Genomic DNA, 13647 nt, shown 5'->3' with positions numbered 1-13647 from the left:
CGTAAGACAGCTAATACATGAACCTGCCTGATTCGGCAGTGTTGGCAGGATGCAGGTGTGCTCTTCCATGTAACAACTGATGCTCAGATATGGATTTAATTGCCTAATTAAGGCTAAATATGTGGCAGATCTTTTGCCTGCTGATCTCCCCCCACCCCTCTCTTTCTTTTGCAGAGCCTGGATTTCTGGAGGCTGCTCTATGCTCTTCTGAAACAAATCCACGGTGGCAAGTGGACCGAGTCTGATGCCATAGGTAACCTAGTCAGTCTGGCTGACTGTGTGATTTCCGTCTGTCCCAGGGAACTACTGGGACTGGCTTTGTAGAATCTCTTCTTTGGCTCATTGCTCCTTGTCAGAAATGCTCCATTTTGAATACCTTAGTGTATGCCACTGACTGTTACTGTTGCATCACAGGTGTGCAGGCAGGTTTACTCCTCTTTGGCTTGCTTTGCCCAGGAAACGAGGATGGTTTTGTGTCTGCTAGGCACTCTTGCTTCCCTTGGACGTTTCACTGCAGGTAAATCTCTGCAATGATCTTATGCATTCTCAGCATCTGCAGAGATAATTACAGAAATAGATTTATTTTTCCTTTGATCCCTTCTTTCCCCATTCCAGATATGATGTGTGATTCTGTGGTTAATTTTCTTTCCTATGTCAGGGCCATGGATTATAGCATGTGACCCATAAAGGCAGTGTTTTGGAGTGAAGTTCTAGACAAAACAAAAAGTAAAGTGTGTGTGAATATTTTAGAGGGACCATGAATATCTCTATGGACAGGACCACTACTCCAGAGAGAAGCTGAATGCAGGCTGGCTTCTCACAATGACAGAGCACTATTTACTTCTTAAATGTATCTTATTCCAAGTACGATACTACTCCCCAGACGTCTCTTGTGAAAGAAGTCTGTAGTCAGAGGAAGTTTTGAGAATGGGATCGTCTGTGATGGATAGAGGTCTCCTCAAACCGAAACCACTTAAAATGCACTTTTGCCCTTGAAAGCAAAAAAAAAAAAAAACAAACCCTAAACAACATTGTTTAAGCCTCTGAAGAGCTGGGAGTCTGATGGCTCTGTAAACGGAGTTTAAAAAGGCTAAGCATTGTGGATGATATCTCTCAAGGAGTGTGGAGCAAAACCAGCATAGTTTTGCTGGTAGCTCAGCAGGAAATCAACGTGGTTCTGTGTTACTCACAGGACTGCTATTTTTCATTTGGCTATTTTTGCTTTTCTACTCATCCACGATCTGCTGTGTATGGTAAGTCAATTTATTGGCTGTCTCCTGCAGCTTTGTGGAGGTGGTCCGACACAAGTGCAGCCTCCTTGAATCCTAGCTGCTCCCATACTAATTGCTTGTAGCATTTGGAGATGGGATTTCCATGTGCATGTGGCAGGTTGTTGGTTCTAGAGAGAGCAAAGCCAGCCTCTGCTGGTAGATTTCAAGGTAGGAATGTGTGGTTCTGCTCAGAATTGCTGAGCTGACTTTTAAGAAACTTGTTTAGTCACAAATTGGTGATTAAAGCTGAAACTCAGGTTGGATAGCCATACTGTTTTTCAAATTACACTAATTACTTTTGCTTGGCCAAGTGAATGAGTTGTCTACTGCGAACAGCATCAATATTTTACTGCCTTTCTTCTCTGTCACTGCTCTGGAGCACTTGTGGCCTTTCGTGTATTTATTTCGTGGAAATGAAGTGGAAGCCTTGGGCATAGGGACTAAATAACTTTCTCAGGTTTGCACAGGATCCTGTAGCACAACAAAGAATTGAAATGGATTCCTCTAATCCATGTCTAGTGCTTTAGTCCATGGATCAGGCATTCTTTTCTTTGCTGCTTTTGTAGAACCTCTTAATTATCTTGGCTAAAACAAGGAGAGCAGCAGTTGCCAGATCCCAGAGGAAGGCTCTGAAGTATGAGGGTGACTGTGTGCATGGGCATAGGAACAGCTTTCTGGAAAACAGAAGCCATACTCCAATGGTCTTGTACCCTTTCTTTTTTTTAGGCTACAAGTTTTTTCCAAAGGAAACAGTGAGCTTTGGCCTGTAGTCTGTGTGTGGTGTTGGGGGTCACAGTGGTTCTTCTCGCTACTCTGTAGAGCGAGACCTACATTTCAAAGACTGCATTCCAGATGTTGGGCCATTTGCAGTTGTGAGGTGCTAGAAGAAAGCAGTGCGTTGCAAGGACAGAATGTTCTTGCAGATTTTGCCCATGGAAAAGGACAGATTTTTCCTGAAAATTTTTGCTTGTTCTGGGAATTCCTTTTTATCAAGTGACTTCTGAAGTTGCACCCCAGTGTGTATTTCTGTTTCAAGTTAGTAGGTTTCATTGGTCAGTTTTTGATCTGGTCTTGTCATATAGGTGAATTTTAGAGGAGGTTAAAATTTGCTTTGAATAGAACAGCTACTAGCCATTCTCTTGTTATGGTTGTGATGTGAAATTGTTTAGAAAAACTTTCTGTGTCATGTTTTTAAATGGTTGATATATTTTATTGCATAGCTAGGAGAAAATAAAATATTTCAAAAATCACATACAAAAAAATCCACACAGTCTGGTGTTTTAAAATGTAGGAACTATTGCATTCTTGCAAAAAGAAATCAGAAACCCCACTGAAGCCTGCTAGTCAGTGGTTATAAAATTCTGCAAAGGTCTCTTGGTTTCCCATTTTGAAAAACTTTTTTTTCTTCACACAGTAAAAAACACTTACTGTGAACTTTGGTGGGAAGCCATTAATACACTCCAGCCCCTTAAACATGTCAGAACAAGGGGCCTCTCGTCAGTGGAGTACGAGTCAAAGTAAGCTGTGTCGTAGTACACTGGGCATAACCTTGCTGATGAAGTCATGATTAGCGGTTTCATGCTGCTCTTTCTTCACAGAGGCTGAGAGCTGACAGACTTGGTTAACAACCTAACAACCACACTAGGTAGCAGTGCAATCTGTGTTTAGATAGATAGAGGAAATGTTTCATTTCTCGAGTTGCAATTCATTTTTTTAATAGTATGGGAAAGAGGTCTGGAGCTGCAATATATTTTTGTTTGTTTGACAAATGAAGCAGAAAATGTTCTTCTGCAGCAGTAGTTTCCCATGATACCACTACCTATGCAGGTGTTTCTTGCCTGAGTGCATGAAGTAATGTATCTCTCTGTTCTTGTACTTGATTTAGTTCCTTTCCATCTTAGCCAGACTACCGCATAACCCTTATTTGAATATCGTGTCATAATTCACTGAAAATATTCTGCATGATTCATAAAGTGGAAGAGCACAGCTTGAGTATAGTTTTAAGAGAGCTGAAAGCTGAGGTTCATCCACAGCTTGGTCTTACTGGCTGAACGTACTTTTATAAATAATGTGCATGTAGAAGGGGATTAGTTGGAAGGACTGTGCGGATCTTTCTCTATAAATTGCCTAATCCTAATGAAATGCCGTAAGATGATGTTGTCAAAGAGGAGGCGTTTGAGTGATTGGTGTTATCTGCTATCTGAGTGATGGTTTTTTCTCTCTCTCGGCTGCACATTATGGAGGAATCTGTCGTGGTCTTGGGTACTTATATAACCTCTACTGCCATTTATCTGAGCACCGTTTCCTTGTAAGCAGAGCACTGTAGAGATGAGGAAAACTAAGTGACTTCTTTAAGGTCATGGAAAGGCTCTTTGAGCCCCAGTCCCAGATCTATGCTTTGACTGCTCACCCACAATTCCTGCCTGATACACTAGTTGTACCCTCTCATGTGAGGGCAACGTTTTGCAGAGGGAAAGATGAAACGGGAATATAAAGGACCAGAGAAACACAGAAATTCAGGTGGCGAATTGCCTTGGTGAATCTGGTCCTGAGTGGTATATCAGAGCAGGGAAATGGTGATAAAGGAAAAAACCACCTGGCTTGCTCTCTATTCCTTCTCTTTCATATGTGATTTCTTGGGCAGCTTCCTGAACTGCAGATGGCAGCATGTGATGCTTGTTTGCTTTGAAAAAGGAGGAAACTGTGTACTGATCTCCCTTTTGGAGTGTTTCTGCCTTTACCTGTTATGGCAGTTCCTTCCTTGACAAATGCACAAAGAAAAGGAAAGGGCAACATGAAAACCTATCTCATGTGAGAATGTTCAAGAATGATCAAAATAAAATCTAATATCTAAGTGCTCCCCCGTGCATGAGAGACTGGAGTGCCTATCTACAGCAAGATTTTTAGCAAACCATAGGCATTTCTGCCACCCTAGCATCGTGAAGGGAAGCTGCTTGTTTTTACATTCACAGGTTCTGTAAAAGGAGCAAATGGAGTGGTTTAGGTGCTTGGGTTTCCTTTTAGTGTCTGTAATGCAGAAACAAGCTAGGTTTAAAACCAGTTGCCCAACTGTCAGGTGTCCCTGCAGAAGCTCTGCTACGCAAAACACTAGTCCTGCAAAAAATTAGTAGCTCTGCACCACTGTGTCACCTGCTTAATCATGCTCCTCATCTTGTTTTTGTTCTTCAGTCATGGTTAATGTCTTTGTCAGGCATTCATTTGTAGCTTTCATGTGGCCAATCATGTATTCCCACTCCTACTGCTGAAGATGTGTAGTAAGTAATCTGTATAACAGTTTCAGCTCTGTGTTTGGACTGAGGAGCACTCTGGAAGTAGACATCCCCTTAGGGATCTGCACTCTTGTTTCCCTAAATCCTAAAGTTGCTCACAGTGCAAACAATATATCTTCCTCTGGTTTGCCAAGGCGCAAAGAGCTTGGTGGCTCTTTATGACTACCAGCTCCTTCCAGCCTCAGCAGAGCTGTAGCAATGTACTGCTCCTATAGGATTACTATCATCGGTCAGCTTATAGCTCCTCCTTGTGTCTTGGCTTTGTATCACTTTTGGTGGATAAGACTCCTTTAGCATTTTGCAAACCGAGTTAAATCAACCACTCTACTGTGAGAGTCTCTTGTAATTAACAAGTTCCTTTTGAGAGCAACAGGATTTTTCTCTTGTTTTTTGTTTTGAAGTCGGTCATTATGTGGTTTTTGAGCCTCAGCAGTCGATGCCAGACAAAGAAAGATTACGATATGTGTCAACGCTAAGGGATGTTTTCACCACAAGTGGCAGGGGGCAGGCAAATGAATATGTAATGTGATGAATTGATGTGTTAATTAAGGACAGCAGTGACAATCCTTGATTGTGTAAGGTTTGTACTTCCTGTTATTTTTGTGTGTGTGAGTGTGTACCTTTTTTATGAAACCCTACGGAGATACTGAAGCATTATACTGGAAAACGGGAGCAACTTTCTTCCTTGCTTTGTAAGAATGCCTAAACTGGATCAAACTGAAGGCTCCTCTAACTCCATCTAGCTGTGGCAGCTGTCAAAAGTGGATGCCCAGGGGAAAGGAAAGAGCAAATACAGAAGGATGCTTTGGAGGCGGGAGGGGGTATTCTTTCAGCCTCCAGTAATTTACATCTCAGACTTCCCAAACCAGAGAGGATATTTTTGTATTTCATAAGCTTCCATGAACTCCTGTTCTGTAAATTCAGTTCCTCTTTGAGCCTGTGTAACTCTCAGCGTCCATAGTGCCTCATGGCCAGGAATTTCAGAGCTTTGCTGTATGTGTGAAGATCATCTCTTTAACTTGTTTTGACTCCCATGCTTGCTAACTTTGGTGACTCACAGTTCTTGTATTGAATTGTTGTGCAAACAAATTATTCCCTATCCACCCATTCCACAGCACTCACGGTTTTGAAGAGTTTTCTTGTATCCATTCTCAGTCATCTTCTTGGCTATGTCATCAGTTCTTACAATGAAGCTGTTCTGTACTTGTGATCGTACTTGTCCTTTCTCTTTGTTTTTTCCAAGTCTTCTGTAGCCTTTTTGGGACTGAAGAAATACAATAACACTGTGAATTTGAGATGCGGAGTCATAGTGGATATAGACAACAATATAATGTTGTTCCCTGTGTTCTGTTTAGTTTCCTTTCTAGGTTTCTCACATTCAGTTTTCTTTTGGATGCATATGAGAACCAAGTGTGATATTGTCATGAAAAATCTTATCATCTAAGATTCTGTTCCTCAATCCAGTGGTCAGCTCCAAGCCCGTTGCTATGTCAGTAAAGTTAGGATTGTTTTTTCCCTTGTGTGCATAATTTTTCATTTTTTCTAAAAAGAATTTTATCTGTCATTTTAAAGCTTTGCCTCGTTAGGCTCTGCAATCCTTCACGATCTGCCTGCATTCCTTACTACTGAGTAATATCACATCAACACCAAACTTTGTCACTATCACATTGTCTGTGTGTCATTTTGAGTTGGTTGAACAGTAACTGTTTAGCACAGAGCTACCACTTGTTCCTGCCCTCTGGTTCTTGTCTGCTAGGCACTTGTCATTGATTCAAGGGCCTTCCCTCTCCCTCCACCGCAATGGCTTAGTTTCTTTGTGCTAGTTGAATCCCGCTGGGAAGTCTAAATGTCCTGCATTTGTTGAATCTTCCTTAATTGCTTGCTTGTTGTTGCCTTTGGAGAACTCCAGTAGCTTTTTGAGCAGGACTTCCTTTTACAACAACTGTTGGTTCTTCCCCAGTATGTATTGTTCATCATTGTGCCCCCTAATTATGTTCTTTATTATAGTTTTACTTACTACAGAGCTGAGGCTTACTGGTCAGAACCTTTTTTAATAATAACTTTGTCTGTTTCCTCCGTAGTTTACAGTTACATAGTGCCTGTCTTGTAGCTGTTGGGTAACATTTGCTGGTGTGAAGGAATATGGATCAGAGCATTCCTGAGAATTAAATAGTGTATGTGGTCTGGTATGCTGTGTGGTGTGCTGCATTATCTCTGTCTGCTCACTGGTGCTCAGAGATTTGCTGTGAAACTCCTATCACTAAATTCCAGTTTTATTCAGGGGTAAATTGACTCAGAGTGTTTACTAATTCATAGCATGCTTGGTGGCTCGTAAAAAATGAATAGGTGAATTGGAGTCCTGTTACAGCGGGGATGGCTGTTTACCTTTTTGGTCATTGTTAACCTCCAAGAGGCCATTACTGGCCTTGATCTCAACTTTGAATTTCTTCTTGTCCCTTAGCAGTAGTTCTGTAGATCAGAATGGGGCAGCATAAGAAATGCTTTTACCCTTTACCTCGTGTCCTTTATCAGTTGTCGGTAACGACTGTAGTCTCCACTGTCCTCCACTAATCTTAGGCTTGATTAAAAATCTTGGTCTCGGAGGAGGCAGCAGTTTCTGGAACTGAATGGGTAAATGCATTGAGTAGTGCAGTGTGTTATTCTTAATTGTTTTCTTCTTTTCAGATAACCAAATTAGGTTTGTAAAATCAGCGTTGTGGTACCACGGCTATGGCAGGCCAGAACTCTATCGGCTCCCCCCCGATGGCTCAGCGGGTAGTCGGGAGCTGCTGCTGGCATTTTCCTGGCTGCTGCACAGACTCAGCCTCTTGGAGCAGCTTTTGGCTCGGAACAGAGTAAAGACTGGGGATGAAACCTCTGTGTGCACGGTGAGCCTGTTTGTGTCCTTCCATCTTATCTGTCCATAAGTAATGTTCTGTGACAGCAGCCGTGTTATCACTAGTGTGTAATGTCTGGTATCTTGGTACCTTTACAAATAAATGCTTTACTCCAGCTTTAAAAAAAATTAAAGGGGCCAGCATCTGGAAGCTGTGTTCTTTCCCTTCTCTAAACTTTCTGTGTGCAGGTGATCTGGGTTCCTTCTCTTTCTCAGACTCCCATCCCTGCTTGAATTCCCTCATTTTTGTTTCCAGAATAGGTGAGACCAGTGTGGAGGAGTTCAAGTGAATCATAGAATAGTTTGGGTTGGAAGGGACCTTTAAAGGTCATCTAGTCCAACCCCCCTGCAATAAGCAGGGACATCTTCAACTAGATCAGGTTGCTCAGAGCCCCATCCAGCCTGGCCTTGAGTGTTCCCAGGGATGGGATCTGCTACCTCTTTGGGCAACCTGTTCCAGTGTTTCACCACCCTCATCGTAGAAAGTTTCCTCCTTATATCTAGTCTAAATCTGCCCTCTTTTAGTTTAAAACCATTACCCCTTGTCCTATTGCAACAGGCCCTACTAAAATGTCTGTCCCCATCTTTCTTGTAGGCCCCCTTTAAGTACTGAAAGGCTGCAATAAGGTCTCCCCGCAGCCTTTTCTTCTCCAGGCTGAACAACCCCAACTCTCTCAGCCTTTCCTCACAGCAGAGGTGTTCCAGCCCTCTGATCATTTTTGTGGCCCTCCTCTGGACCCGCTCCAACAGGTCCCTGTCCTTCCTGTGCTGAGGGCCCCAGAGCTGGACGCAGCACTGCAGGTGGGGTCTCACCACAGCAGAGGGGCAGAATCACCTCCCTCAACCTGCTGGCCACGCTTCTCTTGATGTGACCCAGGATACGGCTGGCTTTCTGGGCTGCGAGCGGACGTTGCCAGCTCATGTCCAGCTTTTCATCTATCAGTACCCCCAAGTCCTTCTCCTCAGGGCTGCTCTCAATCCCTTCATCCCCCAGCCTGTACTGATACCAGGGCTTGCCCCGACCCAGGTGCAGGACCCTGCACTTGGCCTTGTTGAACCTCATGACGTTCACATGGGCTTGCTTCTCCAGCCTGTCCAGGTCCCTCTGAATGCCTTGAATGTCCATCTGAAATGATCTCTGTGCTTTTGAGTTTTGTGCTTCCAGCCTGTAGCATTAGTGGTTCTACAGTGTAGGCAAACATGTTAGTGGTGAATGCTGGGTATGTTGGCATTGGGTAGAGCAAGTAATCCTAAGGCAAACAGTACTTTTTAAAAACATCAAGATCTCAATGGCAGCTACTGCTCTTGGGATAACTAATGATCCTATAGCCTCCTTGAGACAACAGTGGGGTATATTGTGCTGTTTCCATCAACAAAAGGATGTTCAGACATAGAAAGCCTTCTCTGAAGTAAGCTAAGGATAGCTGTGTGTCTGCTTTAGCTGCAATATATGCAAGTGATCAAAAAAAGAAAGAAAGGCAAAAAACCCCACAAAACCACAGTCTAATAATGTTTGGTAATACTGCTTTTAACATCCATTCCTTGCCTTTAAGACCCCATGCACTTGTTACTATATAGACAATTGCTCTGGAGCATAGAGTGAGAGGCTCAGGAGAGAAGATGATGTTTTTCTCATGCTTGTATCTAGTTTGTTGCAATTAAACTGTCCTTGCTCTTAACACAACAGATAACATAGGCTGAATTTAAACCGGTCAGCGCAATGGGTTAGTGTGGCTGAGGCCTCTCCAGGTGGTTGTTTGTTCTAAGTCATCTTCATCTGGTCAGACATTAATTGCTGGTCAGCATGGTTCAAAATGACAGGCTCACAGAATTGTCTCATGTTTTGGCAAAGGACACTGCTGATATCTTGTAATATCTAAGACCTTGTGGTCTTCGTGATCCCATATACGTGCTCCCCTAGACTGTAGGCTGCCTGGTTTTCTAGAATCTTTTTAGGGGACAGCAAAGCAAGAAAGGAAGAGTTTGGAAAGCTAGGATAGAGATACAGTGCCTTCAGAAGGAAAACGTTTGTACAAATGGGAAACAGTTCAAAGGGAAGAGTCACCTTTGTAACAACATTGTTAACAATATTTTGAGGAAACGGACGACTTGTGCTCTGGTGATGTGTGCCATGAGACTTTAGGAAAAACACACTTCTGGAGAACTTTTTTTACTTTAAACTTCTCTATCTTTTTCTTGTTTTTCTTGTGTGGTAGCAGATTATTTTTTGTCCTTAATTTCTATTACAAAAGAGTGATGACAGTGACACGAATTCAGGAAACGGGGCAGGGCCTATGTTATTTTCTCTGAAGGTCTTAAGTTTTGCATTTTCCAAAAAGAGTTGAAAGAACTGTGGTAATACAATGTTATCTCTTATGGCCACACAGAGGCACACTGAGAAATTTATTGCTGTGCCTTTCACCGCAATTCTAACCTGCTCTACCTGTGTTTCTCAAAACACATGGAATACATATTTCATGTTTTTATCCCATAACTGTCTGAAACAGTGTTTGGAAAGGTTTACAGGTCTGGGAAATTTTTTTCAACAGGCCAGACAAAAATTTTATAGACTGGGAGTTCGAGTTAGCATGTGTATATAAAGCGTATTGTATTAATGGCAACATTTCTGGTATGGTGTTCATCTAGCAAGTTTTCGTACTCCAATCAAAATAATGTTCATAGGGGAAAAAATGATAGAATGTAGTTACAGCGGAGAATGTGTAAATAGTGTGTTTTGTGATTCTGCATCACAAGAAAGTTAAACAGAATTGTGAGGGACAGCTCTCACCTTTTGTTTGATCAACGTGGCATTACAAAACCAATAAATTCAAGCAGTAAGACCCAACCAAATTAAGATCTAGGAATGCGCAGGTAAGGAGATAATGGTGAGTGTGAAGGAGAGGGTGGGTGGTTCAAACCTGATTTTGATTAGTATGTCAGTTTCTTGTAAACCACTCCTGGAAGCCTGTTGTTTGTTGCATAAAAGTGTGATAGTTTTGTTATGGTTATATATTGTTGTTTGATAGCTACTGTTATTTTATGCGGTACCTTCATGTAGCAAAGTCTACTCATCAGTCAGACAGTGTTCAACAATATAGCCCTGAAATGATAGTAAAAAAGGAAAAAGGTGAGGTTGTCAGTTTTGATACCTGACATCTTGTGAGTTAAAGTACAACTTGAACACTTGAAGTGCTGGAATTTCGATGCTGGGAATGTTAAATACCCGGCATTTGTGATACTTAAGCAAAGTGTTGGAAGATGTGTAACAAATTGTGAAGGCGTTGCTAAACATGCCAGAGATGTAGTCTCTGCAGTTGTAACTCTCTTCTATTTAAGTAAATTGAAGGATAAAGGTAAAAGAAGGGAAAAAAGCTTCACTAGAGAAAGATCTGTCTCAAAAACGAAGAAAAGGAAATGCTCGTTAAAACAAATGAAATTCTCAGCTGAGAAAGAGCTTGAAAAATCTTCCACCGCATGGAGTCTTTTTTTAAGAATGATTATAAACAATTGAAAATATTTTCCTGAAATGAAAATGTTGCAAAACAAAAATCCATTAAATAGTATTTGGTTCGGTGCATTGCTGAGATCTCTGCCAAAATCAGCAAAGCGTGAAAGCCAGTACTTACTGGCAAAGCACATCTGTTGGTCTACTAGTGAAAATAAACGTGGAGAAAATCCTTACCCTTTGTCTTAATCTAAAAAAATGGGAGTCTCAAGAACTGCGGGCATAGCTGTAGTTCAAACTGATATTCATGTAGTTTGCTTTTAAAATTTTGACTGAAAAGTGGACAGGATCTGTTGTACGAAGAAGAGAGAATGCAGCTAATCCCTAAATTAAGGGTGCAGTTGTGTTCTGACTATTCTTTCAGCCTAAGTTTGAAACAAAGAATACAGCCTGCTAAATTGCTGATAATATGCCAAATACCCAACATATCAAGAGCCAATTAAATTAATTCCTTTCATTTCATTTCAGATTACCACTCTCTGGCCTTTTCTTCTTTGCAGTTCCTTAGCAACACAGTTTTCTTCCCCTGCAAATTGAACACTTCCATCAGCTCTAAACGATTTCAGGCCGGTTATTTATAGAGGGACAAGGGTATTCATGACACATGATGGACATGGAGCTCAGCCGCTGCATGGAATTCATAATCTTAAGATCCTGAGCTGGGGAAGGCTTCCGCAAGCTTACTTTTACATTCACTTACATCTTCAGAATCAAAAGTTAAGTTATTCCTAAAATTACAAACTAAACTATGGTGAAAGCATGATGAAAGGTTTAGGTTAAGGTGGCAAGAGGTAGTGCTTAATGTGGCTAATGTAATTAAAAAAAATAATCTTGAGGTAGTTGTGGGTAAGGACAGGTATGGTTAGCAGCCTAGGATGATTGTATGGGTTGACTGCTTTTGTGTATTAGGTAAGAAAATCCTTCAGGGCACCTTGTCTCACACAGCCTCCAGCTCACGTTTTTTGGAAGGGCAGTGCTGCAGTCTCTCCTGAGCCAGGGTACTGCCTGCCTTCTGCAGGATGCCTCAGTGAGCGGGACTGAAGGAGCCACTGCCCTCTCTAGCTGTCCACCCGTGACTCTCTTCCAGTGTGTGAAGTTTATAAACCGAGGGGGCTGACAGTTCAAAGAGCTGACTGGAGCCTGTGTGGCTGTGCAGGAGGAACAGGAGAGGGAAGAGGGGATCGGTGGTGCATGTCAGACTCTAGTACCTGGCTGCTCTAGTGCAAGTCTGTTCCCTGAATTTACTGTGCTGATCTGTCAGCAGGTTGGTGGCTCCAGAGGCAGTAAGTGGAAGTTCAAACCTTGCATTGGTCAACACCTTAAAAAAAAACAAAAAAAACCAAACAAACAAAAAAACCAAAACAAAAAACAAAAAAAACCCAAAAAAACCAAACCAACAAAATCACTAATTCTATTAGATCTATAAAGACTTAAGTACAATCTGAATTGGAGGTTCATATTGATTTACTGAAGTGTCTACTTGGGAATTCTCCCCTGTTGTTATTGCCTTAAAGCACTCGGCAATTAATTGATGGACGTTGTCTTCAAAGTCTTTTTACACCCCTTGTGGATTTCTGTTTCAAGTATGCACTGCCGTGATGTCAGTCTTAACATCTTTTTTTGCTTTGGTGATCACGTACATGCAGATTATTCTCAAGTGCCGTTCATGGATTCCTATTTACACATGAAAATCTGAAAGTACAAAACACATCTGAAACCTGGTAGGTGAAACGCTGTCCTTCGCTGAACCTGTAAGGCAGACCTGGGGAGTTTTCATATTCTCTCTCTCTCTCTCTGAGAAGCAGATAATTGTTTGATATAAACCTGCCTTTTTAGCACATTCAGTATTTGACTAATTTTTTTTTGCCTCACTTTTTAAATTCCAGTGATAGCATCATAGCTTTCTCCAAATCTACGATGGTTTGTGAGATAATAGTGGTACTCTGTGAGCATGTATTCCTTCTGTTTCCAGGGAGGAATACTGCCTGTACTGGTATTATTTCTACAGCTGAAATTAATCTGTGTGCCCCATAATTTAATTTTGTGCGGAGGCTGTTGATTTTTTTTAGATGGGGTAGTGATGTTATATCCCTCATTATCACCAGGATATGTTGTACAAACACAGGTTCTTGGTTCCACTAATTCCCTCTGCCTGCCTCTTGCCCTCGGAGTGAAATTGGATGCCCCTCCCCTTTTGTGAATTTATAGTAATCAACAAATAGAGCTATTATGGCTATTATGGTTGGAATTCATGCGTGTGTCTCTAACATGCTAAAGTGAACTCAGTTTAATTACTTGTGGTGGGGAAAAATGAAAGTAAACATGCCTTCTGACTCTTAGGTTTGCAATTTGATTAATCTTTTGTTTGTCACGGTCTAGTTTGGCTCACCAGATATTTCCAATATAGTGTAAGGCTTATGCTTGGTCTAATCTTGTTGTTGAAATGCCTTTCTCTTATAGAAATCTTGACTGTCACTGCTGTTCCATAAACCATGTTATTAGAGGAAAGTGTTAACGCAGCAGCCAAGCTTGGTGTTCCCCTCAGCAGAAAACCAGAAAACCTTTGGCACTAGTGTCAGTAAATATAAATTTTCTGGTTTTTTTTCCCCTCTTCACCTATTCCAGTGGGGGCGGAGGAGGGAATTTTATTAACCTATTGATTCTGGCTCAGAAGCATAATTACTT

General features: G+C 41.7%; 1 protein-coding gene across 1 annotated transcript in view; it reads left to right on the top strand.

The window, feature by feature from the left end:
- TEDC1 (tubulin epsilon and delta complex 1) overlaps positions 1–13647 on the top strand; it is a gene marked incomplete at its 5' end in the record, with an annotated part of 79089 nt that overhangs the window by 3195 nt on the left and 62247 nt on the right. Inside the window, 2 exons of the mRNA XM_082311415.1 lie at positions 175–253; positions 7247–7449. Coding sequence (XP_082167541.1) covers positions 175–253; positions 7247–7449 — 282 coding nt within the window. The remainder of the gene's footprint in view (positions 1–174; positions 254–7246; positions 7450–13647) is intronic.

The sequence above is a fragment of the Platalea leucorodia genome (genome assembly GCF_965183815.1).
Source record: "Platalea leucorodia genome assembly, chromosome: 5".
Lineage (NCBI taxonomy): Eukaryota > Metazoa > Chordata > Aves > Pelecaniformes > Threskiornithidae > Platalea > Platalea leucorodia.
Note: the sequence above shows the minus strand (reverse complement) of the source record. Positions and strands in the feature narration are given on the sequence as shown.